This window comes from Suricata suricatta, chromosome 9 (genome assembly GCF_006229205.1).
Source record: "Suricata suricatta isolate VVHF042 chromosome 9, meerkat_22Aug2017_6uvM2_HiC, whole genome shotgun sequence".
Taxonomy (NCBI): Eukaryota; Metazoa; Chordata; class Mammalia; order Carnivora; family Herpestidae; genus Suricata; species Suricata suricatta.
In genome coordinates this window covers 26,048,982-26,075,245 of record NC_043708.1, presented here as the reverse complement: position 1 = coordinate 26,075,245, position 26,264 = coordinate 26,048,982, and the positions used below count along the sequence as shown (strand labels likewise).

General features: G+C 53.0%; 2 protein-coding genes across 7 annotated transcripts in view; one reads left to right on the top strand and one right to left on the bottom strand.

The window, feature by feature from the left end:
• Positions 1-7,345, top strand: part of DLST (dihydrolipoamide S-succinyltransferase) — a 19,638-nt gene extending 12,293 nt beyond the window's left edge. Inside the window, exons 11-15 of the mRNA XM_029950643.1 lie at positions 1,920-2,050; positions 3,853-3,926; positions 4,219-4,302; positions 4,705-4,872; positions 5,812-7,345. Coding sequence (XP_029806503.1) covers positions 1,920-2,050; positions 3,853-3,926; positions 4,219-4,302; positions 4,705-4,872; positions 5,812-5,946 — 592 coding nt within the window. The 3' untranslated portion in view covers positions 5,947-7,345. The remainder of the gene's footprint in view (positions 1-1,919; positions 2,051-3,852; positions 3,927-4,218; positions 4,303-4,704; positions 4,873-5,811) is intronic.
• RPS6KL1 (ribosomal protein S6 kinase like 1) lies at positions 7,210-26,264 on the bottom strand. Of its 6 annotated transcripts, none has more exons than XM_029950639.1 (11): positions 26,151-26,264; positions 24,498-24,786; positions 22,357-22,481; positions 21,717-21,809; positions 14,139-14,186; positions 13,625-13,757; positions 12,460-13,071; positions 11,948-12,037; positions 11,700-11,782; positions 10,331-10,426; positions 7,210-7,997 (listed from the first exon to the last, which is right to left on the bottom strand). In XM_029950639.1, exons 2-11 carry the CDS (start codon positions 24,760-24,762, stop codon positions 7,989-7,991), a joined length of 1,554 nt encoding a protein of 517 aa, XP_029806499.1. In that variant the 5' UTR covers positions 24,763-24,786; positions 26,151-26,264; the 3' UTR covers positions 7,210-7,988. The 6 variants fall into 6 exon arrangements, with proteins under 6 accessions (XP_029806499.1, XP_029806501.1, XP_029806497.1 ...); XM_029950637.1 differs by lacking the exon at positions 7,210-7,997 and adding an exon at positions 8,053-10,052; XM_029950641.1 differs by lacking the exon at positions 11,700-11,782.

The following is a 26,264-nucleotide window of genomic DNA, read 5'->3' as shown; positions in this document are numbered from 1 at the left end:
TATTCTCAGTGTTTACTAACCCACTTTTCATTAGGGAAATTTGTTTTCTTTTGAAGGGATCTTAAAAATACAGAGAAGCGTGTGCGATGGCATTGTTCAGAGTAGGGCTCCGTGGCTTATTTCACTAGATGTTCTCTGTTCTGTTGTGAAGCTTCCTACAAAGACTGGATGTCATTCAAGCAAAAGATTTCTCTCCTTCCTATCCATAGGACATAGGGAAGGACCTTGACTAATGAATCACAAAGGCTGCAGCTTATGTTTCAGTGCATTAGGGCCAAATTGTACACAAATTGAATTGGACTTTGAAATTCTACCTAATTCCTTAAGACAAAACATGTAAATATTTGTGGCCCTGAAAGATGCAATTGACCCCACAGCCTTGATTGGAAGTAAGTGCAGCAGCTGGATCCCCTTTCAGCAGCTAATCGAGGTGTCCCTTAATGACAGCCTGGGGTCTCACTGCAGTCAGTAATGTGGTTTAGATCGAGTGCCCTTTGGGTCTTGTGCCGATCAGCTACCCTTAAGGGGCCTTTCCGAGGCCTTCTCCTCTGTTCTGTTGTCCCAGCCCCTGCCTCCAAGGGCAGAGCTCTGAAATAGAAGCTACTTAATGACCAGACAATAGCATTTGGGCAGGTTTGAGAGCAGAGATGTTTATCACATCTCTTTCCCTCTTCTGCAGCTCTTGTGTCTCGGGAACCAGTAATGTCTTTAGGGTGGTAATCCTAGCACTAAATAAGGTTAGACTCGGGAAAACAAACATTTGAACCCAATCAGCCTACCCAAGCCCCCCCCCCCCCCCGCCCCCGAAAACTTCCTTTTTCAAAGGCAAACGGTCTGAAGGGGGAGTTAAAGTTATACCATCTTCTTTTGTGCTAATGTCAAATTAGGCCATTATGGGGAAAAAGGGAAAACTGAGCGTTTAGGCCTGAGATAAAGTTAAATTCAATTTCCATCATGGAACTATATTCCGATAAATATTGAGGTTTCTGCAACAAAATGATGGGAAAACCATTTCCCCATGGACTGCGTTATGTATGTGGTACATCTGTGGAGAAGTTCGTCCTGAGTGAACAAAGGCTGTCTACGTTCTACAGGCTTCTTGGGAGGCCCTGCTGCTTGTGCTCTAAAAACAGGTCCTCACTTCCCCGCTTTTCTAAATACCGAGGAAGCCACATCCGTTGTCCTTATTATGTTTGTATCTTGATGCCCAGCCTTGTCCCTTATGTGCGGTGGGTGTTAGCACCTGTTTGAAGGAACAGATATATGGAACTGCTAATGCTGGGGAGATGAGGAAGGAATCTGTTGACTTTCCCCGTGAGCCTCAGAGGACACTGGGCTCTTCCTGACCCGATATAGTCATGGATGCTTTTGCTCACGTGGAGCCCAAACATCTGTGGAGGTTTTTATTTTTGTTTTTGTTTCATATTTTTGTTTTCATTATTTAGAAGATTGGAAGAGGGTCACAAGGAAGTCATAAGTTTGGTGTGGATTTTGGGGGACATAATTGTAATAAAAAAGACATTATTTATTTTATAGACTGTGTTTATGCTTAAAACAATTTTTCTTCAGCAGAGAGAGCTCATGATTTTAGTGTAGCTAGAAATCCCTTTCTCATCCAGGCAAGGATGTTGGTGTGTTGTGTGATCTCTTGTTCATATTAAAATCACTGAAATCTGATTTCTGGATCAGGAAGGGACTCATCCTTAAAGACTGATTGGACCGATTCCTTTGATTCCAAGTTTTGTAAAGGAACAAGGTTATTATATTGACCTCTGCTGGACTATTTCAAAACTTGAACTTAGGTAGATGGTCCAGAGTAAGGGGAAAATGTTTACCCAATTGTGTACACGGAGTTAGAAGCTGGTATGAAAGTCAAAAGGCTTTGTTTGTGGTCATTTTGTTTTGTATTGTTTTTGCAGTAACATCCAGGAGATGAGGGCTCGGCACAAAGATGCTTTTCTAAAGAAACATAACCTCAAACTGGGCTTCATGTCGGCATTTGTGAAGGCCTCGGCCTTTGCCTTGCAGGAGCAGCCCGTTGTAAATGCAGGTGAGTTTGTGGTGGCCAGACCCCAGGAGGTGCTGGGAGATTGTGCAGGAACTGCTCACACACACCACACACACACACCACACACACACACACCACACACACACACACACCACACACACACACCACACACACGGGGGTCACCAGACCAAGACTCTGTTTCGTACTTGGTAAAACATGAGTGTCTTTCTCCAAGGACTTCTCTATTCACCCTTCTAAAATAGTATCATGATTACTACCCCCACCCTCCTCCCCCACCCCCACTGGACAGAATGGTGTCTCCTCCCGGTTCGTAGTTTGGCAGCTGCTCTGCCATCAGGCAGCTCTAAGCAAGCCCAGCCTTCCAGACTTCTCAGTCCGGGTGGAAGCTCATGTTCTGTCTAGCACCAGCCTTCCCATGGGGCCTGGCATCTTGGGGCCTGACTGTCACACTTGGCATAGGTCCCAGGGTGACCTTTGGTTTCTGGGCACTGAACCTCACGGGGAGGCCTTGGGCTTGGCCCCTCTTCCATGGACTTGGTGCTAGTTTTCCTTACTTTCTGCTCACCTACGTCATTGCAATGTTGATCTAACAAGCAGTTCTTTCCTATTGAGATGCTTCTCTGTTCCCTGGAAGATTGGAGAGGGGACAGTGACACTTTTGCAATCCTCAGCAGTGCCAAGGGTCCCTAAAGATCTAGAAATAGAAACCCTAGTCCCTTTCATCCAGTGGTGTGTGTTTAGGTAGGTTGAGGGTGGGTAGAGGGGTGTCATTGCTTTGCCCAGATGCGTGCCTCTTTGTTTCTTCCATTCCTCTCCTGCTTCCTGATTGGCTCTCTATCCCTTTCTTCTGCCTGCCCGGACCTGTAGGTAATTCTCAGAGTTCTCTGTCCTCTTTTTCACTTTACATGCTTTTCCTTGGTGGCTTATCTAACAATACAACTATAGACTTTCTTTGGAAAAGATTCCCAAGCTTGTGTTTTCTCAGCATTAGACCTAGATTTTCAGCTGCCAGTTTGCTATTTTCCACTACCCTGCTTCCTCCTAGAAAGAGGCTTCCTTCACCTCTGGTTGAGAGTAGGTATTCCCACCCCTCCCTTAGCTAATTTGCCTTTTTGGGCCCTTGTCTTTTAAGGGAGGGCTTGGGCGGAGCTAGTGAAAAAGAATCGAGTGCACACCTATTCCATATCAGCTTGTGTACTGAGCCCCCTTTTTTTTTTTTTAAATAGTTATTGTCAAGTCTGCTTCCACATAACACCCAGTGCTCTTCCCCACAGGTGCCCTCCTCCATGACCATCACCCCCTTTACCCCTCCCCCTTCAGCCCTCAATTTGTTTTCAGTATTCAAGAGTCTCTCATGCTTTGCCTCCCTCCCTCTCCTTTTCTCCCCTTCCCCTCCCCATGGTCGTCCTCTGTTAAGTTTCTCCTGTTAGACCTATGAGTGAAAACATATGGTATCTGTCCGTCTCTGTCTGACTTTTTTGCTTGGCATGACCTCCTCGAGGTCCATCCACGTTGCTGTGAATGGCCAGATTTCATTCTTTCTCCTTGCCATGTTGTACTGAGCCCTTCTGAGGGCTGCCCCCAAAACGGGCACTCGTGTGCTCAGGCTCCGTCAGGGGCACTTGGGAGATGTTTTATGATGATTAGTTGGCACACTGGTGACAACTGGAGTAAGAGTCCACCGCTTGTGGTGCAGTGGTTTTCAGGCTGGTTGGTCAGTCCACCGTGTACCCAGCATTGCAGATTTTTATCCTATTAATGCAGTTATTTCTGTATTAGCCTAGATGTGGGGAGTCGTATGTAATGTGTGTTCTCTCTCGTAGTGATTGATGACACAGCCAAAGAGGTGGTGTATAGGGATTATATCGACATCAGTGTTGCGGTGGCCACCCCACGGGTATGTTGGGGAAAGAGGTGGGGGGCTCTGATCTTACTCTCACTTTGTATGAAAAAGCAGACCCCTGGGGAGATAACATTTTTATAATCCTGTCTTTTCAGAAGGGAGTTAGTAAAAGAGTAACCTACTTTGACTATACCACATCCTTTTATCTTAATGTCAAGCTGAATATTTTACTCACGTGGAGTAATTAAGATCCTCAATGGCAAAGGGAGAGCTATCGGCTTGAATCAAAGGAGTTATAAAGGGCACTATTAATTTGCAACTGAAAACAGCTTTTCACTCTCCTCAGGGTCTGGTGGTTCCCGTCATCAGGAACGTGGAAGCTATGAATTATGCAGATATTGAGCGGGCCATTAGTGAACTGGGAGAGAAGGTACAGTGAAAAGCAGCATGTGTCAGCTGCTGGGCGGGTTGGGGCGGAGGGGCTGGAGGAGGCCGGGCTCCCCAGGGGCAGGGCTCAGGCTGGCGCAGCCTCACTTTACTTCATAAGGTGTGCAGAGCCTGAGAATGGCAGTCACCCCGGGAGCTGACGAGTAGCTCTCTGGCAGAGCTCAGCGCACTCTTGTATCAGAAGATATCCTCAGAGGGGGAGGCCTGCTGAGGAAGGAATGGGCTTCGGGCCTTAGGCCTTTCCTCTGGTGGAGCCGTGGCCCCAGGCATCTCTGCTGAACAACAGCTAGAACTTGGACTGTTGATCTCAAGATGGGAGCCTTCTGGACTCCCTTTGGGTGAAGAAAGCTGGGTTGCAACTTACATTTCAATTATTCATTTTTAGGCTCGAAAGAATGAACTCGCTATTGAAGATATGGATGGTGGTACTTTCACCATTAGCAATGGAGGTGTTTTTGGCTCGCTCTTTGGAACGCCTATCATCAACCCCCCTCAGTCGGCCATCCTGGGCATGCACGGCATCTTTGATAGGCCAGTGGCTGTGGGAGGCAAGGTAGGAAGCATTCCTGCTAATGCTCTAGCAGCTAGATGAGAGGGAAATCTAACTGTTCCTTGTAAAAGATTCACTGTAATTTGAGACCTAAGTTCCATTCTTAGTTTCTGATAAACAGCTAGAGCACTGATCCTCAAATTGTGTGTGGATCAGCATCATTTGGGAACTTGTTAGAAATGCAAAGTCTTGGACCCTTTCCCAGGTGTGATGAAGCAGAAGCTGCAGGTGGTCGATATACATTAAAGTGTGAGGACCATGGAGCTGAAGGTGGCTTGCCCCTTCATGTGGAATGGTCCGCATGTTCCGTTCTCTAGGTTCTGTGGGCCGTGAGGATACACTTGGAAGCGTGGTCCCTGCCTCTGGGACCCAGAGGACAGCAACGGAGAGTCTGTGAGCTGCCGGGTCCCATGAAGGTTTAGGGGCTCTCTGGGAGTTCAGGGAATGACCTCAGAGGGTCTTGAGCTGGCCTAGGAGATACATTGGTAGGAAAATATTTTCTGAGATTCTGGTATTTAGAACTATTCTGGGTCACTAACTCCCTTTTGTGAATCCAGCAATCCTAGGTCTTCTCCCTTGAAAATGCTCACACACCCAACTTGGCATACAATTTCAGAGGCTTTAAGGATTTCTGGTTACTTTTTAAAATTGTAATCCTAAAGAAAAAACTTTAGGCTGCCAAAATTTAAGGACACACTTTTCCTTTAGATGACAAATGAAAGGACAGAGCATATTTTTAAAAGGCACTTGTGAGGAGACTTGTTTTCTTGGCTAAGTAGCTTTAGCGGGAGATTTGCACTAAGTATCCAGAGGCAGCCACAACAGGCAAAGCTCTGGAACTGGAACCTTCTCCGTGGACTATGCTTACTTCCCCCCTCCCCCCTCCAGTGGGGCTTCCTCTGCTCTGCTGCAGACAAACCTGTCACCTCTTCCTCCCTGCAGGTGGAGGTGCGGCCCATGATGTATGTGGCACTGACCTATGATCATCGGCTGATCGACGGCAGAGAGGCAGTAACTTTTCTCCGCAAAATCAAGGCAGCGGTAGAGGATCCCAGAGTCCTCCTACTGGACCTTTAGGAGGGAGCCACGCACCCTACACACCAACCCTGCAGGAACTGAAAACCAGTCTTCTCCCTGTCCCCTCACAGGTCCCAGGTTGGCCTGGTGCCAGGCACATGTTGTTGGCCTCCAGCAAGGAAACCAGGGCACTATGTAACCAGCAGCCACAGGTTTTTCTCTTGGTATTCTTCCCGGCTCTCCCCTTCTCTTACACTCGAATGTCTTTAGGCTTGAGAGGGAGAGAGTCTTAATGGATGCTCATTAATATTCCTGCCTTTCTCCCATTAGACTTTTGCAGAGACGATTTTGCTTCTCCCCTGTGCCAGTATACGATAATAGGGAAACCACTGGGGACCATGTGACCAAGTTTGTATCTTTTGAAAGTCTGTTCTGAGCTAGGAGGGTATGGTGTCCTCCAAGCTCAGAGCAGCCTCTGTCCTGGTTGTGCATGTTCTCGCGATTCCACCTGTGTGGAGGTATCGACCACAGGCCAAGAGGTGCTGCTTTGCTTCTTAAATGACACCTTTATTCTCTGTCATTGACTTCAAGATGCCTCTTCTACCTCGTCCAGGAAGCACAGGCCAGGGGATCCGGGTAGGAGCGGGGAGAGGGCAGATTTCCCTCTGAGCTGTAGTTGTAGACGAGACAGCCTTGCTCTCACCCTCTCCATCATCGCTCCCTTTTGGCACAGTAACACACAGCTGTGATTGTGCCGACCTTCCCAGGCTGCTTGGAACCATTGTAACAGCATTGTCATTTAGAGCAGATTCTAGCACAGCGTGGCAGTGGGACGGGGCATGGTCACAGGGCTGGAGCCCGGTGAGATTGGGGGGAGGGGGCTTCCTGTGGACTCGCTCAGATTGATTTGAGCTTTTAAAGGCCATTGGTGTAAGCACTCTGCCTGAAAAGGCAGCTGTTTCTCTGTGTATCATGGCCTTTGGGGAGCAGGGCCTTAGCTCTTTTTCTGCAGAACACAGGTCTGGAAGAAGTTGGACTACAGTGGAAACCAGCCCCAAGATGCTAATACACAGTGGGGAGACAGGCAGTGTCACCTGTGATGTGAGGTGGTGTCGCCTGTTGGGTCTGGATGCAATCATCAGGATTGCTTAGAGCGAGTTTGAATACATACTTGTCCTGAAAGCTACTCGGCTTCATCACTTTGTATCCAACTGCATCCAGGCCTGAGGTTGCTGACACTTGACACCAGGAACCATTTAGTGAGTGCAGAGTGCCCATTTGGATCTTGAGCAGAGAAGCAAGGCCTGGAGGGTGGGGGGGCGGGTGGGAAGGGAAGGGACAGGAGCCAATACTGAGTGCCTGCAGCATCTACTCTGTCTTCACTATTCAGAACTTGTAACTAAACTATTTAAAGAAATGGATTTTAAATGCAAATTAAAGGGCAAATGTTCTCAAAAGGTTCCTGCTTCTGCATTCCTTTTAGGTACCAAGGCACAACTCTCCAGCACTGTGATTGTCATTAGCACTGGGAGCCACAGCATAGCCTGTAGGTTACCCTGTGCCATCCCAGACTTAGTTGGGTTAGCAGCGGAGGGAACCCTAGCGGTCTGCCAGCCAGGAAAGTGCCTGGCCTCTTGCCCATGAGCCCCTCCAGCTTGACAGGCCACACTCTTGAAGAGAAGTTGGTTTCCACCTTTGTGAAGTCCCTTCAGACACCAACAGACATTTGCGTGCCAGCATTTCTGGAATGGATTGAGCAGGTGGGGGTGGTGCGACCTTAACAGTTTTGCATTTTGGACTGGATTGCCACATGTAAACAAAGGTACTCGAGGTCAGTAAGAACAAAGGAAGATAGATCACTGCCTGGGAGCAGTGGTCGGTGAGAGGCACACGGTGGCTAAGCTTAAACAGCCTTCCCTGCTCCTTCTACCCACACTCCCCACCTGCTGGTCTTACGGTGAGGCATCTCCATGCGAGGGTCTGTCACAGGAACGAAGTGGCTCCAGAGGGTAGAACTGGAGTTCATAGGTGGGGAGAGAGTGGGTTCAACAAAAGCAGATTTTGGAATTCATCTGTCCCGAGCATGGTGCTGGAAGCGCTCTCTAGTGAACCTACAAAGGAGGTATTATTTCCATTGTGTCAAAACGAGATAGACTTGAAGCCCCATAAAGACTGAGACAACAGTATTTAAAATGCCAGGCCCAGCGAAGGATCAGGCGTGCAAGTGTTCGTTGCATGGATGAGGCCCAGAAGTTCCAGAAGCAACGCCCCCTTCCGTGCAGCAGTGGTCAGAAGCAGTGTAGCAAGAGGAACAGACTCGTGAACAGGCCCCACCAGGCCCTATCCTTAACGTCTTTGAAATGGGAGTCACCATCCATCTCCGGGGTCACAGGATAAGAGCAGGGTTCCCCTCTCCCCAGGCATTATGACCCTCTTCTAAGGTTTCTCTTCCTACCTTATTTCCCAGATTCCAGTGTCCCCTACGTGCCAGCACTTCCTCTGCAGGGCACAGCTGGCATGCCCTTCACCAGCCCTGCTTCCTACCTTGTAGTGGACTCCAGGCTCCCTCTTGACTAGTATGGTGTTTCTCTGGGGGAGCCTTCCAATCTCTCCTTAGGGCAGGGCTGGTCTCAGCATTCAGGAGGCAGGAACACCAAGGGTACCAGCAGGCTTTATTGTGGGGGGGGGGGGGGGAGTCATGGCCAAGGCGCAGGGAGAGCACAAACAGGCCACGCTCCCTGGCGTCCCAACCTCTAGGGTTAGGACTGGACCTTCACAGCCAGACTGGAGAAGTGTCAGGGCGCCACCTGGTGGTGTCAGACACACTTGGAGGAAGGAGTTGGGGGCAGCCGTCTAGTGTAAATTTCCTTCTTGGGTGCCACACCCCAGCGATAGGGTGAACCCTGAGAGGGATTAGAGGGCTCCCAAACCTGGGGAGGGGATGTCTTTGGGTAACTACTTAACCCCAGCTCTTCAGGGGCTAGAAACATTTTGCTTCTGGCTAAAGCTTAGGCAATCCACGTGTTTTGTCCTTTCTCACTTCAAAAGGGGATGAAGTCACAGTAGGCGGTGACTTGAGTGGACCCTCAAGATGAAAATGCAAAAACGGTGGACAGGATGAATGCCTGAGAAGGGAATCCTAATGAGTACAATGTGTGGTGGTGGCTTCAGCCTGGAGGCTGCACTGTGGTCCCCTCTCCAACCCAGGGGTCTGCCCCCCTTTTCTGCACTGGTGGGCTGGCTAAGGTACGAAGCTCAGCTGTTTACAGAATTACTCTTAAGTGGCCAAGCTGTGCGTTCCTCCCTCTCCTCTTTTATTACGCTTATCCTTATTTTCCTCTCACACCTTCCTTTTGTTCTCCGAAGTCTGAAACCACAAGATCAGGGGCATAGTCAGGATGGGGAGCAGATCATTCTGTCCCCCCCCTCACCCCATGCCCACTACAGACTTCTCCCTGCTTCCCCAGCCTGCCCACGTCCTGCAGGGGTAGCCTGGCTAGTGGTGGGGGGCGGGGGAGGGGGGGGAGGACCACTAGGTGCATGCCTGAGATGACTAGGCAGGGCAGCCCTGGTTTGGGTCCATGGAGCCAGTGGACCTGTATCCTAAGATGAGTCTCCAGAGAGGTCCCAAGTGGGGCACCGGGCAGATGGTCACAAAACCTTGCAGTCAGTTCAGCAGGTGGTCAGGAGCTCCGAGCTAAATCCACCGAAGGCACCGTTTAACACAGCAGCTCTGCAGTCAAGGCCCAGGCATCTGTTGACGGCTGGAGGATGGGTGGGTGGAGGGGTCCAATCTGCCTGGTGGGGTGAGATGTCCCGGTCCTTCCCCTTCAGTAATGACTAGAAAGGGTCTCCAGAGCTGGCCGGGGCACGCCCAGGGTCTTCTGGGCAGTGGCGATGGTCACTTCTGGTGCCCAGGAGAGGGGCTGAGCAGGAAGAGCAGCCACCCTGCCGTCTTTGCCCAGGGGTCACTGATTACATGGGCCAGCTCCAGGTGACCGGCAAAGAGGCAATCCAGACCAGTCCAGCAGCTTCCATGGCCCACTCCGCCCCTCTTACCCCACCAGTTTGCTCCACTGGGTGGTGCTGAAAAAGGGGTGGGCCTTGAGCTTGTTGACACCACCTCCTCCAGCGCCAAGGCGTCTCACAGGATCAAACTGCAGCAGCTGTGGAGAAAGCCCAGTGGGCTTGGCAGACCTTTGTCGCTGAGGTATGGGCTGAGGTGGGGTGAGGTGAGGTGACCGGGTCACCGCTCCCAGCTGCCCAGCCCACGGAACCCCCAGCGGTACCCTGGGGACACTAGTGGTGTCTGGCCACCAACATATACAAGTTTGTTGTCTCCATTAACCCTCTTGCACCCACATCAGACTTCCAGGACTCTGCCTTCCCAGCACCCACCCTTGGGCCAGGAAGCTCCCTCTCCTCTAGGCTGGCTGTAGCTCACCTCAGTCAGCAAGGAGGCCGCTGGGCGACTGAGCCACTCGGGCAGCTGGAGCTGGGTATGGGGCTGGATTCCTGAGGGGTGGCTCTGCGACAGTGCCTGGGAAGACACAGGGAGGCGGGGCTCTAAGGACGCAGCCCCAGGAACAGCTACACATCCCGGTGGTAGCCAGGATTTTACTTTCCCTGTGTCATGTCCCTTGAGGATGAGGATGATGACGGTTGCCTTTTGCTTTAGAGCTGCTGAATGCCAGGCTGTGGAAGACGCCTGACATCCCTTATCTAATTCCTACAACAGCCTTCAAAGTAAGTACTAGTCACCTCATTGTAAAGACAAGAAGCAGGCTCAGGAAAGTAAAGGGACTTATGCTGGATTCAGGGTTGGAATCCAGGTCCCTTTGGCAGCAAGCTTGCCAGAACTATCAATCTGGGGCTGCATTCAGGGCAGGCACTCTATCAGGAACAGCACTGGAACTGGTCTCCTTACAGAAAAAAGACCTCCAGAGCAGGCCATGGTAGGCCACTGTCAGGGCCAAGGCAGGACCTCTCTGCGCTCCAGAGCAGACTTTAAGGGGTCAGGAATGGCTGCAAGAAGCAACCAGAAGGCAGGCCACGAGCCCTAGACTAGAGAAGCATCGGGAGATGGAGACAGCCCCACTCTGGGGATATCTGCAGCCAACACGGTCAGAGGCCCTGGCTCTGGGACCAAACCCAGAGGGCACCAGGAAGGACCTCAGGCCACACTCGATCCACTCCTGTTGCTCCCTGCTCAAGCTGTGGTCTGGCCTCTCTCTCCCTGGCTGCCTGCCCTGAGCAGCCCCAGTGATGCTGAGCTCAGGGCGGAGGGCAGAGGCTGCCTGCAGGGAGGGTGGGGGATCTCTGAGCCTTTGGCTGACCCAGGCTGGACAGGACAGCTGCTGGCTGCTCTCTGTCCTTCAGCCAAAATCTGGGGGTTACAGCTCAGAAGGGTGCAGGTGGGGGGAATGAGACGCAGGGAGCAAAGAAACTCGGGAGATGATTCAGTAGCCTTGTAGGAAAGAAGAGTTGTGTCAAATTCCATTCTCCCTCCAGACCTACACCCAGGTGTTCTCCAGAAACCTTCCCTGGCCATCCCAATTCAACTCTCATTTACCTAAGTTGACAGTCTTGCTACTTCCAGCTACTAGTGCGGCAGGGGTGCTCAGTGCATCTGTAACCTGGGTGGGAGTGGCTTCCTAGGGCTCTCATGGCCTGTGGTGGCAGCACATCAACCCAATGGCCAGGTCTTAGAGAACCAGGTGGCCTCCACCCCAGCAGGGGCCGGCTGGACCAAGCCCAGACCCTCTGCGCTCAGTGACACCCACCAGGGTTCCACACCCTGCGCATCTACTCACAGTTCCAGTCAGCAGTTCATACAGCAGAGACCCAAAGCTCCACCAGTCACAGGCTTCTGTCAGCTCGGAAATCCCGCCCACCTCTGTGGGAATGAGAACATACATGTCCCAGCCTAAAGGGCCGGTTTCTACTCTGCTCGTCCTACCCAGACATGGCCCCCTTTCCTCTCATCCTCAGCTGTCCGGCCGAGCCCACACAGGCTCCCAAGACCTAGGGCCCCCCAGCCCCTCCCTCCATCCTTTCTTGCCTGGAGCGCTGTAGAGATTGTCTGCCGCCTCCCTGCAGCAGTGGGGCTCCACCTCTGACCACTGGCCAAAATACGTGAGCCGGATGTGACCTTCTCATCCAGTGCATATAGGGAGGAATAAGGTGGACAAAAATTGTGATTAGTTATCACTGAGCAGTTGGCATGCGGCGGGGGGCGGGGGGCGACTTCCTCCACCAGTCACAAAGCAGGAGTCAGTGGCTGCCCTGGGCAGAGTCCCTAGGGCCTTGCCCCATGAGTCCCAGAGACAACCAAGTGTTCCTAGGAGCCGCTGCCCTGGATTCTGGGTTGGGGGAGGGCTGGTTTCCCAGGCTCAATCTTGGCCAACCAGACGTGGTAGAATCTGGTGTGAAAAGGCCAGGGGGAGGCAAAGGAAGCAGATAACCTCTGAGGTTCCTGTGGCTTTGAGGAACTCCCCTTCTCTGTCTGGAGGCTTTGGGGGGGCCCCCTCTGAGAGGCAGGGTAGGTCCCCTTCCCCCAGGCTGGGCACCTACCTGCCTGGTCCAGAAGCAGGTTCCGGGGATTGAGATCTCGGCACAGTACCCCTTGCTCATGCAGCGCCTCCAGTGCCACCAGCATCTCCGCTGCCCACTGCCTCACCTGCTCTTCGTTCACATGCCAGGAGCCCCTGCTGGTCCCGGGGTGGCCCCTATCTGCTAAGGGTCGGCTTGGGCTTTTGCCTCGGCTGCAGGCCCTCAGCACCTGGACAGCTCCCTGATGAACCCAAGGGAGACCCCCCCAAGAGGGCCTCGTGTCTGAGTTCTGGCCGGGTCCCTGCCTGGCTTGGAGGTGCAGGCGGCCACTTGAGGCCTTCAGAAGGTCCGAGGGGCAGAAAATAGGGGTCCTGGCTGAAGGGCCATGTGCAGCCTCTCCCTGGGGACTGATGGATGGGGCACCCCTGGCTTGGGGAAGGTTCTCAGAGATCTGTGGAGGCTTCAGAAGGATTCTGTCCTGCAGGAGGGTGGGTCCCAGGGGGAGCAGTGCTGGGGTCTGCAGGCCAGGGGGTGAGTTGAGCGAAGCCTTCGTCATCTCTGGGCTGGAGCCAGACTTGAGCCCAGACTGTTGGGGGTGCCCTTTGGAGAGCAGGTGGGACCAGAGAGTGCCTCCTGGGCCATGCAGAGGAGCCGCAAGCATGGAGACAGAGGAGAAGAAGAGTGTGGACACCAGGTCCCCAACTGCCTTGCCTCCGCCCATCCAGCATGGACCCTTTGCCTTCTACATCCTCACCCCTACCCAGAATGCCCCTGCTATACTTTATGCCATGACCCAAGGATGGGTCATTAAAAAAATCATAACTATAATAGGTAATCAAAAACTATCTGCTCCATGAACCAATTGCTGTCGTTTTAGCTTCTGTGATCACCATCCCACGTGGCTACTCCAAAGGAATGGGCACAGACTAGAAAAATGAAGAGAGGCCAAGACTGGAAGGAATGGTGACAAAGGGGACATCTGCATAATGCTCTTTCACCACCCAGGATGTGACCTCAAGTCATCCCCTGTCCCCCTGGCACCACACAGAGCCCCACCACAGCCTGACCTTGCTATCCTCCCCCAGAAAGCCTGGGTCCCGTGGTCTGTGCTGCATGTCCAGTGCATTATCCCCCTCCTCGTGCTTGCATTTTAAGAGGATGGAAGGGGACCCCCTAACCCCCTCACCTTGCACATGCTCCAGGTGCAGAAAGATGGAGTCCTCACTCACAAAGTACCGAAGCAGCTTAGTCATGTAGGGGACGCCATGTGGGATGATGGTGAGCCGCTCCCGGTTCGCCACATGACACCTGGACAGGCTCTGTGGAGAGAGCAGGCGGGTTATCGAGGGACAGCCCAGAGGGTGCTCAGCTAGGGGCCATCCTAGCTTGGCTTCAGGGGCAAACACCAAAGGGACAGGAGCCATCCTAAGTAGTAACTGCCTGCCCCCCAATTCCTGACCTGGCTCTTGACTGTCTTTCCACCATGGAATCCAGGCCTTCCACCCTCTGGAACAAGGATGGGGCAATAGGAGTGTGTGTGTCTGGGAGGCAGGGGACGTGCTCAGGGACAGAACAAGGAACATTTAAATTGGGGGGAGCATGGGCTTCAGACACAGGTTCTGGGCAGGGGGGCTCCCCGGAGGGTAGGTGAGGAAGGCCCAAGGGGAGTACAGAACAGCAGGGGACGAAGTAGCACCTGCCTTTACCACGAAGGTCCCTCCAGTCACCGGGTCCTGGACCAGCTGCACCTGCCAAAGTCCAGGAGGCACCAGTCAAGGCACAGGGCAGCTCCTGGGGCTCCACAGTCCAAGCCCTAGCTCCCCAGATGCCCTCACCTAGGCTGACTCACTCTAGGGCAGGCCCAAGGGTAGGCTTTAGTGGTGCAGAGCGTGCTCCTGGCCACCCCCATACTCAAGCTGGCATCAGTCCTGTCCTGCTCAGACACCTTTGTCCCCTGCAGCATTAGTTCATGGGCCTCCTCCAGGTGCCAGCCCTTGGGTCAGGCTGGGACCCCAGCTCTCCTCTCCAGGGCTCTCTGGGCCCACCCTCAGGGAGTCCGATCACAGGGTCTAGTTTCTGGTGTCTCCACTGGGCTGTGTGCAGTGTGAGGGCAGGGAGCATGTACTGTTTAGCTCTGTAGGACCAGAGTCCTACACAGTGCACCCTGCGTGGGGAGTGGTCCATTCTGCAGTGCTTGAGGGTGTCATGGCTAGGCGGGACCTCAGAGCCTGTCACCTCTTCTGATCTCTTATTTTACAGGTGAAGGCTGAGAACATAGCCCAAGATCACCCATGAGCCAGGCGATGCACATTTGGCATGCTTTTTTTGATCCCTTCTCCCACCTGCCCCCAGCCCTCTTTTTATTTTTTTGTTTTATTTATTTTTGATACAGAGAGAGACAGAGCATGAGAGGGGGAGGGTCAGAGAAAGAAGGAGACACAGAACTGGAAGCAGGCTCCAGGCTCTGAGCTAGCTGTCAGCACAGAGCCTGACACAGGGCTCAAACCCACGAACGTGAGATCTGACCTGAGCTGAAGTCGGAGGCTTAACCGACTGAGCCACCCAGGTGCCCCACCAGCCCTCTTTTTTTTTTTTTAATTTTTTATTTTTTTGTTCTTTTTTATTTAAAAATTCTTTTCTTGTATCTCTCAAACCCTTGTGTCGAGGGCTGACTTTCAATAGATCGCAGTGAGGGAGCTGCTCTGCTATGTGCGAAACCCCGACCCAGAAGCAGGTCGTCTACGAATGGTTTAGCGCCAGGTTCCCCACGAACGTGCGTTGCGTGATGGGCAAGGGGGTGGCCCCCTTTCCGGCCACGCCCTGACTCCCGGGACGAGGGGCTCTCCGCACCGGACCCCGGTCCCGACGCATGGCCCAGCCCTCTTGTTAAAAACAGTCTTTCTCTAGGAAACAACCTCCTTGACCTCAACTGCAGCAATTTCCTACTCGACACATCACCAAAGGCAAGGGAAATGAAAGCGAAACTGAACTCTTGGGACCTAATCAAGATAAAAAGCTTCTGCACTGCAAAGGAAACAATCAAGAAAACTAATAGGCAACCGACAGAATGGGAAAAGATAGTTGCAAATGACATATCAGATAAAGGGCTAGTATTCAAAATCTACAAGGAACTCACCAAACTTCACACCCACAAAACAAATAACCCAGTGAAGAAATGGGCAGAAGGCATGAACAGACACTTCTCCAAAGAGGACATCCAGATGGCCTACAGGCACATGAAACGATGCTCAACATCACGCATCAGGGAAACACAAATCAAAACCACACTGAGATACCACCTCACGCCAGTCAGAGTGGCTAAAATGAACAAATCAAGAACTATAGATGCTGGCAAGAGTGTGGAGAGGCGGGCACCCTCCTACACTGTTGGTGGGAATATAAACTGGTGCAGCCACTCTGGAAAACAGTGTGGAGGTTCCTCAAAAAACTATCCATAGAACTCCCTTATGACCCAGCAATAGCACTGCTGGGAATTTACCCAAGGGATACAGAAGTGCTGATGCATAGGAGCACTTGTACCCCAATGTGCATAGCAGCACTGTCAACAATAGCCAAAACATGGAAAGAGCCTAAATGTCGATCACCTGATGAATGGATCAAGAAGATGTGGTATATATATATACACAATGGAGTACTACATGGCAATGAGAAAGAATGAAATCTGGCCATTTGTAGCAAAGTGGATGGAGTCGAGGGTGTCATGCTAAGTGAAATAAGTCAGGCAAAGAAGGACAGATACCATATGTTTGCACTCATAGGTCTAACAGGAGAACAGGAGAACCCTAATGGAGGACCAGGGGGAGAGAGAGAGGGACGCAAAACTTGAGAGACTACTGAATACTGAAAACAAACTGAGGGTTGAAAGGAGCGGGGAAAAGAGGTGGTGGTGATGGAGGAGGGCACTTGTGGGGAAGAGTACTGGGTGTTGTATGGAAACCAATTTGACAATAAACTATTAAAAAAGAAAAGAAAAGAAAAAATAAGACAAAAAAATAAAAATAAAAATCTAAAAAAAAAAGTCTTTCTTAGGGGCACCTGGGTGGCTCAGTTGGTTAAGCAGCTGGGTTCATCTCTCGGTTTGTGAGTTTGAGCCCCGCATTGGGCTCTCTGCAGTCAGCATGGACCTACTTGGGATCCTCTGTCTCTCTGTCTCTCTGTCTCTCTCTCTCTGCCCGTCCCCTGCTTACATGCACATGTGCTTTCTCTCGCTCTCAAAAATAAACAGACATTTTAAAAAATTGTTAAAAATCTACTCACCTCAAAAAAAAAAAAAAAGCCTCTCTGGAGGCTATCTTTGGAGAGCAGCCCTCTCCTTCTGTTGCTTTTGGTTTACGCAGTAACATGCCAATTGCTGGGGCAGGGCCATGTTTACATTTGGGCCCTTGACTCATCTCTGTGCTGGGCAGGAGTGGACCCCAGCCAGAGGAGAGGAGGAGAGGGCATGAGCTTGGTGTTGGGGCAGGAAGGCAGAAGATACAGCCAGATGATGGGGATATGGGAGCGAGACCTGCCCCGGACACCGGGACGCCCTGGCTGTCTGCCTACCCTGCAGCCACTCCCCTTGGTGGCAGGTGGGCACCCCCTCACCCTCCAGTGAGGCCAGGCCACTGGGCAGTCCCAAAGGCTGCAGCCTAGGACGGGAGTGGGAAAGGGATACTGGGTTTAGATCTTGGGCGAGTGAACTGATTTTCTCATTTACCAAACAGGAATTTAAATGCCCACCTTCCCTCATCCCTGGTTGGTTGAAGCCATAAATAGAAAGGCCCTCTGTGAATATAAAGGCCAGGATAATGCCAGTTATCACATTTGCCAAATCACACTGCCCTTCTGAACCTCAGAAGTACCTCCTTTAGAAGGTCAGGGGGAGGGCTCAGTTACCACAGACCTGCACTTGCACCTGCCACATAACGTGCCTAGATAATCCGTAGTGATTGTCACTAACAGGGTTGTAGGGAAACCCCACACTGGCTACAGAGCACTTATTCTGTGCTAGGGGCTTTCTATAGGTTGTTTAATTTTATTCCCACAGCCCTACCAGGTCAGTGTTACTAGTGATCCATTTTATTGATGAAGAAGTTGAGGTTCAGAGGGGTTTTGTTACCTATGGTCCCACAGCTAAATAGTAGTAGAGCCAGGATTTGGATGCAGGCAGGGCTGATCCCAGGGCCCCAGAGACTTCACTGCAATGGGGTACGGTCAGATGACCACGGCACTTGCCCTCGCCTCTGGGCCTCAGCTCCCCCATCATCAGCACCCTTCCTGAGACAGCAGTGACACACGCCTCCTGACCACCAGAGGTCTCTCCTCCAACAGCCAGAGGTGGAACCCAGCCAGGCCCCGTGGCTCCTGAACCAAATTTGTGCAATGTTTGGAAAAGCAAGGAGGAAAACTCTGGGGTCATTTAGGAGAATTGAGTTTCCCACAAGTACTGACACTCTGGATAATCCCCACCATCCCTTGCCAACTGGGATTCCCTACCACCTTGTCCTGGCTAAGGTCCTTGGCACAGAGTCCAAAATGGCAGCAGTGAAGGCTGGGGAAGGCAGATATAAAACCTGACCAGGGTGGCTCAGTCGGTTGGGCGTCCAACTCTTGATTTTGGCTCAGGTCATAATCTCAGGTTCATGGGACAGAGCCCTACAGTGGGCTCCGTGCTGAGCAGGGAACCTGCTTGGGATTCTCTACCCCTCTCCCACTGCCCCTCATATGTATGCATGTATCTATGTATTACACACACACACACACACACACACACACACACACACACATCTATCTAGAAAGAATTAGACCAAAATATTAATAGCAATTATTTTGGAACTAGGCAGGATGAGAAGAAATATGTATGTATTCTATTTTAAACTCCCTTCTCTTCCGTAGCTCAAAAGTAGATGGGGGATTTTCCCATTAAGGCAAGCAAACAAAAATATCCCCTCCCTCTTCTGCTCAGTGCTATAGGGACAGAATACTAGTCACTTGACCTCTATGAACCTCTGCTTCATTCTTGTAATCGTAAGAAATATTTTTATAAGTTCATTTGTTTATTTTGATAAAGAGCGAGAACGAGCTGGGGAGGGGCAGAGAGGGAAGGAGAGAGAGAACCGGAAGTGGACTGTGTGCTGACAGCAGTGAGCCCAATGTGGGGCTTGAACTCACGAGCTGTCAGACCATGACCTGAGCCGAAGTCAGACTCTTAACCTACTGAGCCACCGAGGCGCCCCTGTAAGATATTTATTAAAATGCAGCTCTGCCCAATAGAACATGAAGGAAATATATATCTGCACTGTCCAGTACAGAAACCAGTAACCATATGCAAGGCTATCAAGCCCTTGAGATGTGGTTGGTATGAAAGAGAAGTAGAATATTTAGTTTTAGCTTAAATAGTGTTATGTGGCTCAGGACTACTGCGTGAGGCTGTCCAGGATAGCGCTTTGTCCCCAGGGTGACTGAGGGGGTTGAATGCAACAGTTCTGCAAATAAGAACGTGCCTTACTGATGTCACTTGAGTATCGGTATTTGGAAGGTGGACGGCAGTTCTGGGTGCCCTTTTTACCTTTCTATAAAGAGAATTTTTTTTTTAAGATACCCACTGAGTTCTTGGGATATGGAATAATGAAAGCTTTGGTGAAACACCAAACGCCGTTTCTTTTAAAATGTCCAAAGGATCCAAATCCCAGGAAGAATCTCTCATAAAGCAAACAAGTCCAAAAGTTTCAAACAGATTCTCAAACTCCAAGGCCCACGGGGGCCCCTGGCATGTGAACCAAAGGGATAGAGCAGGGACAGGAGCAAACCAGGGGACTGGTGTCCCAAACAGGCAGCCCCTGGGGCGCGTAGGTGGCTCGGTCGCTTAAGCATCTGACTCTTGATTTTGGCTCAGATCATGATCTCACGGTTGTGAGATGGGGCTCCGTGCAGGGTGGCGTGGAGCCTGCTTAAGATTCTCTCTCCCTCTGCCCCTCTCCCACTCATTCACAAGTTCTCCCTCTCTCTCAAGACAAAACAAACAAACAAACAAACAAACAAACAAACCACAGGCAACCCCCCTCCCCCACTCCTGGCTGCCACGCGAGACTGTGAGCCAGCATTTCCAGATCTTCCAATTTTGCAGCAGAAGCAGGAAATCTGGACTTCTATATGAAACCTGCCAATTTTTAAATGTTGGTAACTAATGATAATTCTAAAAAACACCCCTGTGTTTGAGCCAAAAAAACAAGAAGTAACTTGGATGGCCTTCTTTTTCTTCCCCATCCCTGGCTCCTAGATGAGGCTCCGCAAATGTGTGGTGCTGTCTCTCAGGCCCCGGTGCTCCCTGAGAGCAAACCCCCAGGCGTTATCTAGTTCCTGACCCACCCGCCTAGAAGTTCCCAGCAACCCCCCTACACCTGCCAGTACCTCTTTAGACCCCAGGGACCCCTAGGGACCCCCCTCCCCCAGTTAACCTAATAACTGGCCCTTCAGGCTTCATGAGCAAGCCCTTTGCCAACCCCCAGCTCTGTGGGCTGCTGGCCCACGCCACCCTCCCACCCAGATGTGCCTGGGCAGAGCTGCAGAATGGCATGCACATCCAGGCCTGCTGCAGGGCCTGGGCCCAGGGGCCCTAACATCGCTCCTAATTTGGTGAAGATGGTGTTCCTGACTTGGAAATGAAACTGGGAAAGGAAGTGGCATCTCAGGAGGGAGGTGGAGTAGGTAAGCCAGGTGCCCAAGAAAGGGTAACAAAAAAAAAAAAAAAAAGGAAAGAAACACAACCTCAAGACAGAATGGTTGGGCTTGGCCTTCATCTGTGCTTTCCATTCGCACAGGCACAGGGCTCAGAAGCCTGGATTCTGAAAATGCTTTGCATATGCGTGTCCTGGGGTTAAACAAATTCGGGAAATTCTATCACAGACCTCCTTCTTGGAAACGCATGGTATATACATTAGCATCCTAAACCCTCTGCAAACTCCTATAATTAAAAGAAACAAAGTCATGTAACTTTACCTCCCTGTAACCCAAACTTGTTTGACCTGGGACCTCTCTCTCTACAACACCTGTAGTTCAGTAGGACCCCACATGGGGAAAAGGCGGTGGCAGTCACCTCCCAGCCCCTCTGTGGGAGCGGCTGTAGCTTGGCTGGGGCCACACAGGCCAGCGCAGTTGGAGGGAAGGCAGATGGACGCTGGCCGGCCTTGGCTGACAGACTGGGGCCAGTTCCAGGGACCCGGGAGAAGCAGCTGGAGCACGGCTGGGGGACGGGAAGCCCGCACGCCCATCCCCCTCGCTCTTGCCACGAGCATTCACAGCCATCAAGCGCGTAGCAAATGCTTTAGCGTGTGCCAGGCCTTTCCCAAAAATTATTTCGCTTTAGTTCCCACATGCCCCCTTGGGGGGTGGATTCTTACCCCACTTTCACATGAGGAAACGAATGGGAGGAGATGGGGTTCGCTGTGGCCACGTGCACTGAGCAGCCGGCCAGCCGGCCTCTGGGGGCACCCCCAGCCCAGCAAGATCCCCGGAGGAGTGTTTCAACTACAGATTCCTGGGCTCAAGCCTGGAGACTGACTCAACAGGCCTAGGGTGGGGCCCGGGCAGCTCTTTTTAAGAAGCTCCTCAGGTGATTCCGATAAACCAGCGGGGTTAAAAACCAACCCGCTTTAGCAGGTGTTGCCTGGGTTGGGGCAGAGGGCAATCGAATATTGGCTCAGATCTCATGTGACTCCACTGTCTCCTTCAGAATCCCCCACGCCAGTGAGTGTCCCCTGTACAGCCTGGGATGTCAGCTCCTGCCTTCCTACCCGCCCCGACTTAAGGCCAGAGGCCTCGGATAGGGTCAGGATGAGGGCGGGGAGGAGGGGAAGAGCAGACTTCGGGACTTCAGTGCATTGGCACCACAGGAACCCGTCAGCTACTGCGGTGGGGAGACCCTGACCTGGACCTGGGGCGCAGAGCGAGCAGGGCACCCTGCCCACTGCTTGCCCTGTGGTTTCTGTCTTGAATCTCTGAGGGAGTGCTTTCTGTCTGAGCCAAGGGCTGTGGAAAAGCGACTGTCATGCCTCTCTGTTCCCGGTTTCCTCTCCAGGACCTGACTGATGCGTGCCAGGGTGGGAGAAGGGGGGGGATCCACTGGACACAGCTGCTCTCCTCCCCTTGGACCCTTGGGGCCCTCTGGGGGGGGAGGGGGAGCCCTCTGGAGGAGTGAGAGGAGCTGCTCTCTTTCCCCACCCACCACCCCCATCTGCTCTCCCCCAGCACCCCACCATGGCTGTCAGCTCACTCACCTTCTCGATGACCCCAACCACCCTGCAGCCCCTCAGCTGCTCCAGGGCAGAGCTCAGTGTGCGGATGGGCCGGAGCCTCAGGCTGCTGAAACCCTGGGGGAAGGGAGACAGACCACACAGCCTCAGGGCCCTGCCCCCCTCAGGCGCTGCCTTCTCACCAGGCCCTCCTCCAGGTGCCAAGTGGCCACACCACCCTCGACACCCGGCCCCCAGCCAGCCCTCCTCCGAGTCCCAGGGAGTTCTCGGACTTCAGAAACCCCGTGTTGGAAGCCCCGTCCACAGGAGGCAGGCGCTCCCAGGGAGCGGGAGAAAACCTGGGAATGTGTGGGTCTCAGAGCACCTGCCTTGAGGGCCCAGGCAGCAGCTCTGGGGAAAAGCAGCCCAGTAAGACACAGAAGAGAAAACACATTTACAATAGTGCCGTGTATTTATCCAAGAAAGTCCAAGTCCAAGTGGACCCACGCAGTTCAAACCTGTCTTGTTCAAGGGTCAGCTCCACTCACCGCAACCCATTCAAGCTCACACAGATGTGGGAGACTCTGAGTGAGTGAGTGAGTGAGTGTGTGAGTGTGTGTGTGTGTGAGTGTGTGTTTACCCTGTGTGCTCTCCCTCCAGGGCCCCTTACCCCCTCACCCCTCACCGTGCCAGGGCTTGCTCCTCCTCCAAGAGTCCTCTGCAGGTGGCAGTTGAAGATCTCCTCGGCCCGCCGCAGATACTTGGTAATTTTCAGCTTGACAGCCTCACGTCGCTCCTTGTTGGGGTCGACTGTGGGGACAAGAGAGTCACCAGGACCCACCCTGGCCTTGGGGAGCTGGGGTTCCGGTTCCCGTTGCCCACCCCCTGCCCACTCATGAGGCTGGTCTTCGGACTGCTCCCCAGCCCTCCTCTGGGTGGGGGATGGGCAGGCGGGGAAGTAGGTGCGTTGTCCACAGGAAGACCAGCTGGCGCTCCAGAGAGAGAACCCACGGCCTGCTTGGGGCAAAGGAGGCATTTCAAGCTGGGGAAGAGGCTGGCCCTGCGGCCAGGTTGAGATCCCTGAGGGTGGTCGGGCGGGGGCTAGGAGTCGGGCCTTGCTTCAGGCTTCCTACCCCGCCCCCTGCCAAAGAGACCCCCAGTGCCTGAGCCTCAGACTGCCCCGTGGATCCGTTTGTCCTCCAATCCAGCCTTTCACACTGGGAACCAGAGGCGGCCAGCAGGGGAAGGTGGGGGAAGATGGAGACGAGGAAGAGCCTGGGAACTGTGGTCACCCTCAGCCTCCCGCACTTCACAGCTGGCACCACCACTGCTGGCTGCCAGCACAGCCCGGGAAAGAACAGACTGGGGATTTCCGCGTCCATTTTCAGAGGAGACAGAAGCTCACAGAGAACATCTCTCTGCCGCCTCTGGTGCCCAGTGTGAAAGGCCAGAGTGGAGACAGGGACTGGAGGACAAACGGATCCACGGGACAGTCTGAAGCTCAGGCACTGGGGGTCTCTTCGGAAGGGGGTGGGGTAGGAAGCCAGAAGCAGGGCCTGACTCCTAGCCCCCGCCCGACCACCCTCAGGGATCTCAACCTGGCCGCAGGGCCGCCTCTCCCCCAGCCTGGAAATGCCTGCTTTGTCCCCAGCAGGCCGGCCCCACGTTCTCTCTCCGGAGCGCCAGCTGGTCGTCCTCAGGACAACACACCTGTTCTTCAGTGCTCAGATTGAAGTTTTGACTTCTCGGAAATACCCTATGCTAGCCCCATCTGGCCTCAATTTCTCTCTCCCTCCCCCTCGCTTCCTCCTCATTGCTCCTCCCACCTGAGACCATAATTATCCATCATCAAATGCATCAGCCTCCCCGCTGTAATGCAAGCCCCACAGAGGGCAGGAGCTCAGCACTACTCCAGGGACAGGCACTGGGTCAGGCACCGAGCCTCTGGAGCCCAGACTGGTCACACTCCAGCTCTGTTACTTGATAGCTATGGAACCTTAAGCAAGTTATTTCACTGCCCAGTGCCTCAGTTTTCTCATCTGGAAAATAGGAATAAAAATAGTTCCTATACGGGTGCCTGAGTGGCTCAGCCGGTTAAGCGTCTGACTCTTGGTTTTGGCTCGAATCATGATCTCATGATTCCTTAGTTGGAACCCTGTACTGGGCAGAGAGAGAGAGGGAGACTCAAAATTGGAAGCAAGCTCCAGGCCCAGAGCTGTCAGCACAGAGCCCAATGCAGAGCTCGAAACCACGAAATGTGAGATCATGGCCTGAGCTGAAGTTGGCCGCTTAACCAACTGAGCCACCCAGGCGCTTAAGACTTAAAAAAAATTTTTTTTTTAATTTTTTAAATGTTTTTTATTTATTTTTGTGAGACAGAGAGACAGTGCAAGCAGGGGAGGGTCAGAGAGAGAGGGAGACACAGAATCTGAAGCAGGCTCCAGGCTCTGAGCTAGTGGTCAGCACAGAGCCTGACGCAGGGCTCGAACCCATGAACTGTGAGATCGTGACCTGAGCCGACACTTAACCGACTGAGCCATCCAAGTGCCCCCCGCCAAAATTTTTTAATTCATAAAAAAAGATAGTTCCTGTGTACTTGGAACTATACCAAAAACACATCTAATAATTTCTATTACTGTGAAGCTCAAATGTGTTAATACAGGTAAAGCTCTTAGACCAGTGTCTGGTATATAGGAACTGCTCAGTAAATACCAACTGTTAATACGATCCTTCACAGTTCACTCAGCACAGCTGGACAGAGGTCAGGGCGAGCCCTAGGCTGGCCTGTCCCCACTGGCCCTCCTCCCTGCCCCGCTCTGCCCTCACCGTGCACGCCTCGCAGCAGGACGTCCACGCCGTTCTGGTAGTGGTTGAAGGCGGCCTCATAGTCCTCACTGACATCACGCTCCAGGGCCAGCCGGATCTGCGTGGCTGCATCCACCAGGTAGTCACGCTTGGGCATGTCCGGGGCCCCAGGAGCCACCAGGTTGCGAATCTGCTCCAAGTACGCACGGGCCTGGGACCGTGCTCTGGAGCAAGGCTCAGGCTCCAGGCCTGGGCCAGGAGGGCACTCGCAGGCCACAAGGCTCATGGCTCTTGTCCTGTAAGTGGTGACCTGAAATAAACAGATGCTTTAGGGAACAACACCCCATCTGCACCCTGATTTCCTCCACTGAAGTTGGGAGATTAAGGGCTGGAGGGATCAGAGTTAATGTGGATAACATCCCTCTACTGAGCCAGACCTTTTCTAAATGGTGATAATAATAGAATAACAACATGCTCAGGGCTCTTCCTTTCCATTCAAATTCAGATCAGCAGATATTTCTTGAGTACTAGGGAGAACTGAGGGTATCTGTGATCCCGAGCTGCCCTCATGGGCTCTCCACAGACAAACAGGCATTAGGACACGGTAAACATATGATGGCCACACTCTGAGGCTGTTCTTCACACTGTTCCCTCCATCCTTCCTAGTCTCCTGCTCATACTCCTACAGGAATCTCATGTATCCTTCAGGGCTCAGTGATGGCACTTCCCTGAACAGAATAAATTGCCCCTGCTCTTTATTTATTTCCTTTGGTGCCAAGGTCAACAAGTGAGAACTCCCCACCTACACACACACACACACACACACACACACACACACACACACACACAGCCCTGGCAGAGAGTTAGGCACAAGGCCTGGCCTTAATGCCTGTGGGCAAATGAAATAACTGAGTGACAGATTCTGAATGGAATTAGAGGAAGGAGGACAGGGCCAACCTGGCCCTAGGGAGGGGATGGCCCTGTCCTCCCCACTCTGAGTAGGCCAGGGAGGCCACGTGGCCTCCAAGCACCAGACAGCAGCTCCTCCCAGAGCAGCGCGTGACACTAGTGGCCAAAGGGATAGGAGCAGTGGCTTCAGGAAAGGAAAGGGAGATGCCTCTGCCCCCTAATGCTGCCCCAGCGGCACCTGTGCTCTCTCAGGCCCCATTGGGAAGGGCAGGGCCTGCACTTCCAAGCCTAGGCTACTTCTGCCTCAGTAGAGAGAGGGAATAGATAGAACAGGACGGGGGAGTGAGGCGGGGAGGAGAACTCACATCCCCAAGCCAGCGGGGAGCAGAACCCAGGCCGGGATGCAGGGGGCGGGGGAAGGCGGTGGAGGGAAGGACAGAGGGAAGCGGCATCCTCCTTGCTCCGCCCTGCCACTGGGAACATAGAGCTCTGAGGCCTGTATTCAGGGGTGCCGAGGCCTAAGGGCTGGGCTGCTCAAGCCAGGCCCCGGCCTCAGGGGCCACCCCGCCGGGCTCTGTCCTGAGTGGCAGGGATGCGGGGCCGCGCCTGGACAAGGGAAGTGGCGAGCCGAGCTTGCGAGTCCCCGCGCGCAAGGTGCGCCGCGCCGCGCGGTCGGGCGGAGGAAAGCGTGCTGGGGGAGTGAGAGGAGGGGACACCGTCGCCTGGAGGACCAGGGATGGAGGAGAAGCCGGACAAACCCCGTACCTGCCCGAGCTAGGAGCTCGGTCCGCGCCGCCAGACCGGCCCCTGCCGCCACCGCCCCTTCACTCCAGCGGGCGGCCGTGAACCACCCGCGGCAGCCTGGCGCCCTCCAGCCAG

What these genes read in the sequence shown, in the direction of transcription:
- RPS6KL1 (XM_029950637.1), bottom strand. Translation starts at nt 24,762, where the DNA reads ATGAGCCTTGTGGCCTGCGAGTGCCCTCCTGGCCCAGGCCTGGAGCCT. An exon ending in GAGGAGCAAGCCCTGGCACG is followed by an intron (nt 21,810 to 22,356) that starts GTGAGGGGTGAG and finishes CCCTTCCCCCAG; the next exon opens with GGTTTCAGCAGCCTGAGGCT. An exon ending in GCACCTGGAGCATGTGCAAG is followed by an intron (nt 13,072 to 13,624) that starts GTGAGGGGGTTA and finishes TGCATGGCCCAG; the next exon opens with GAGGCACTCTCTGGTCCCAC.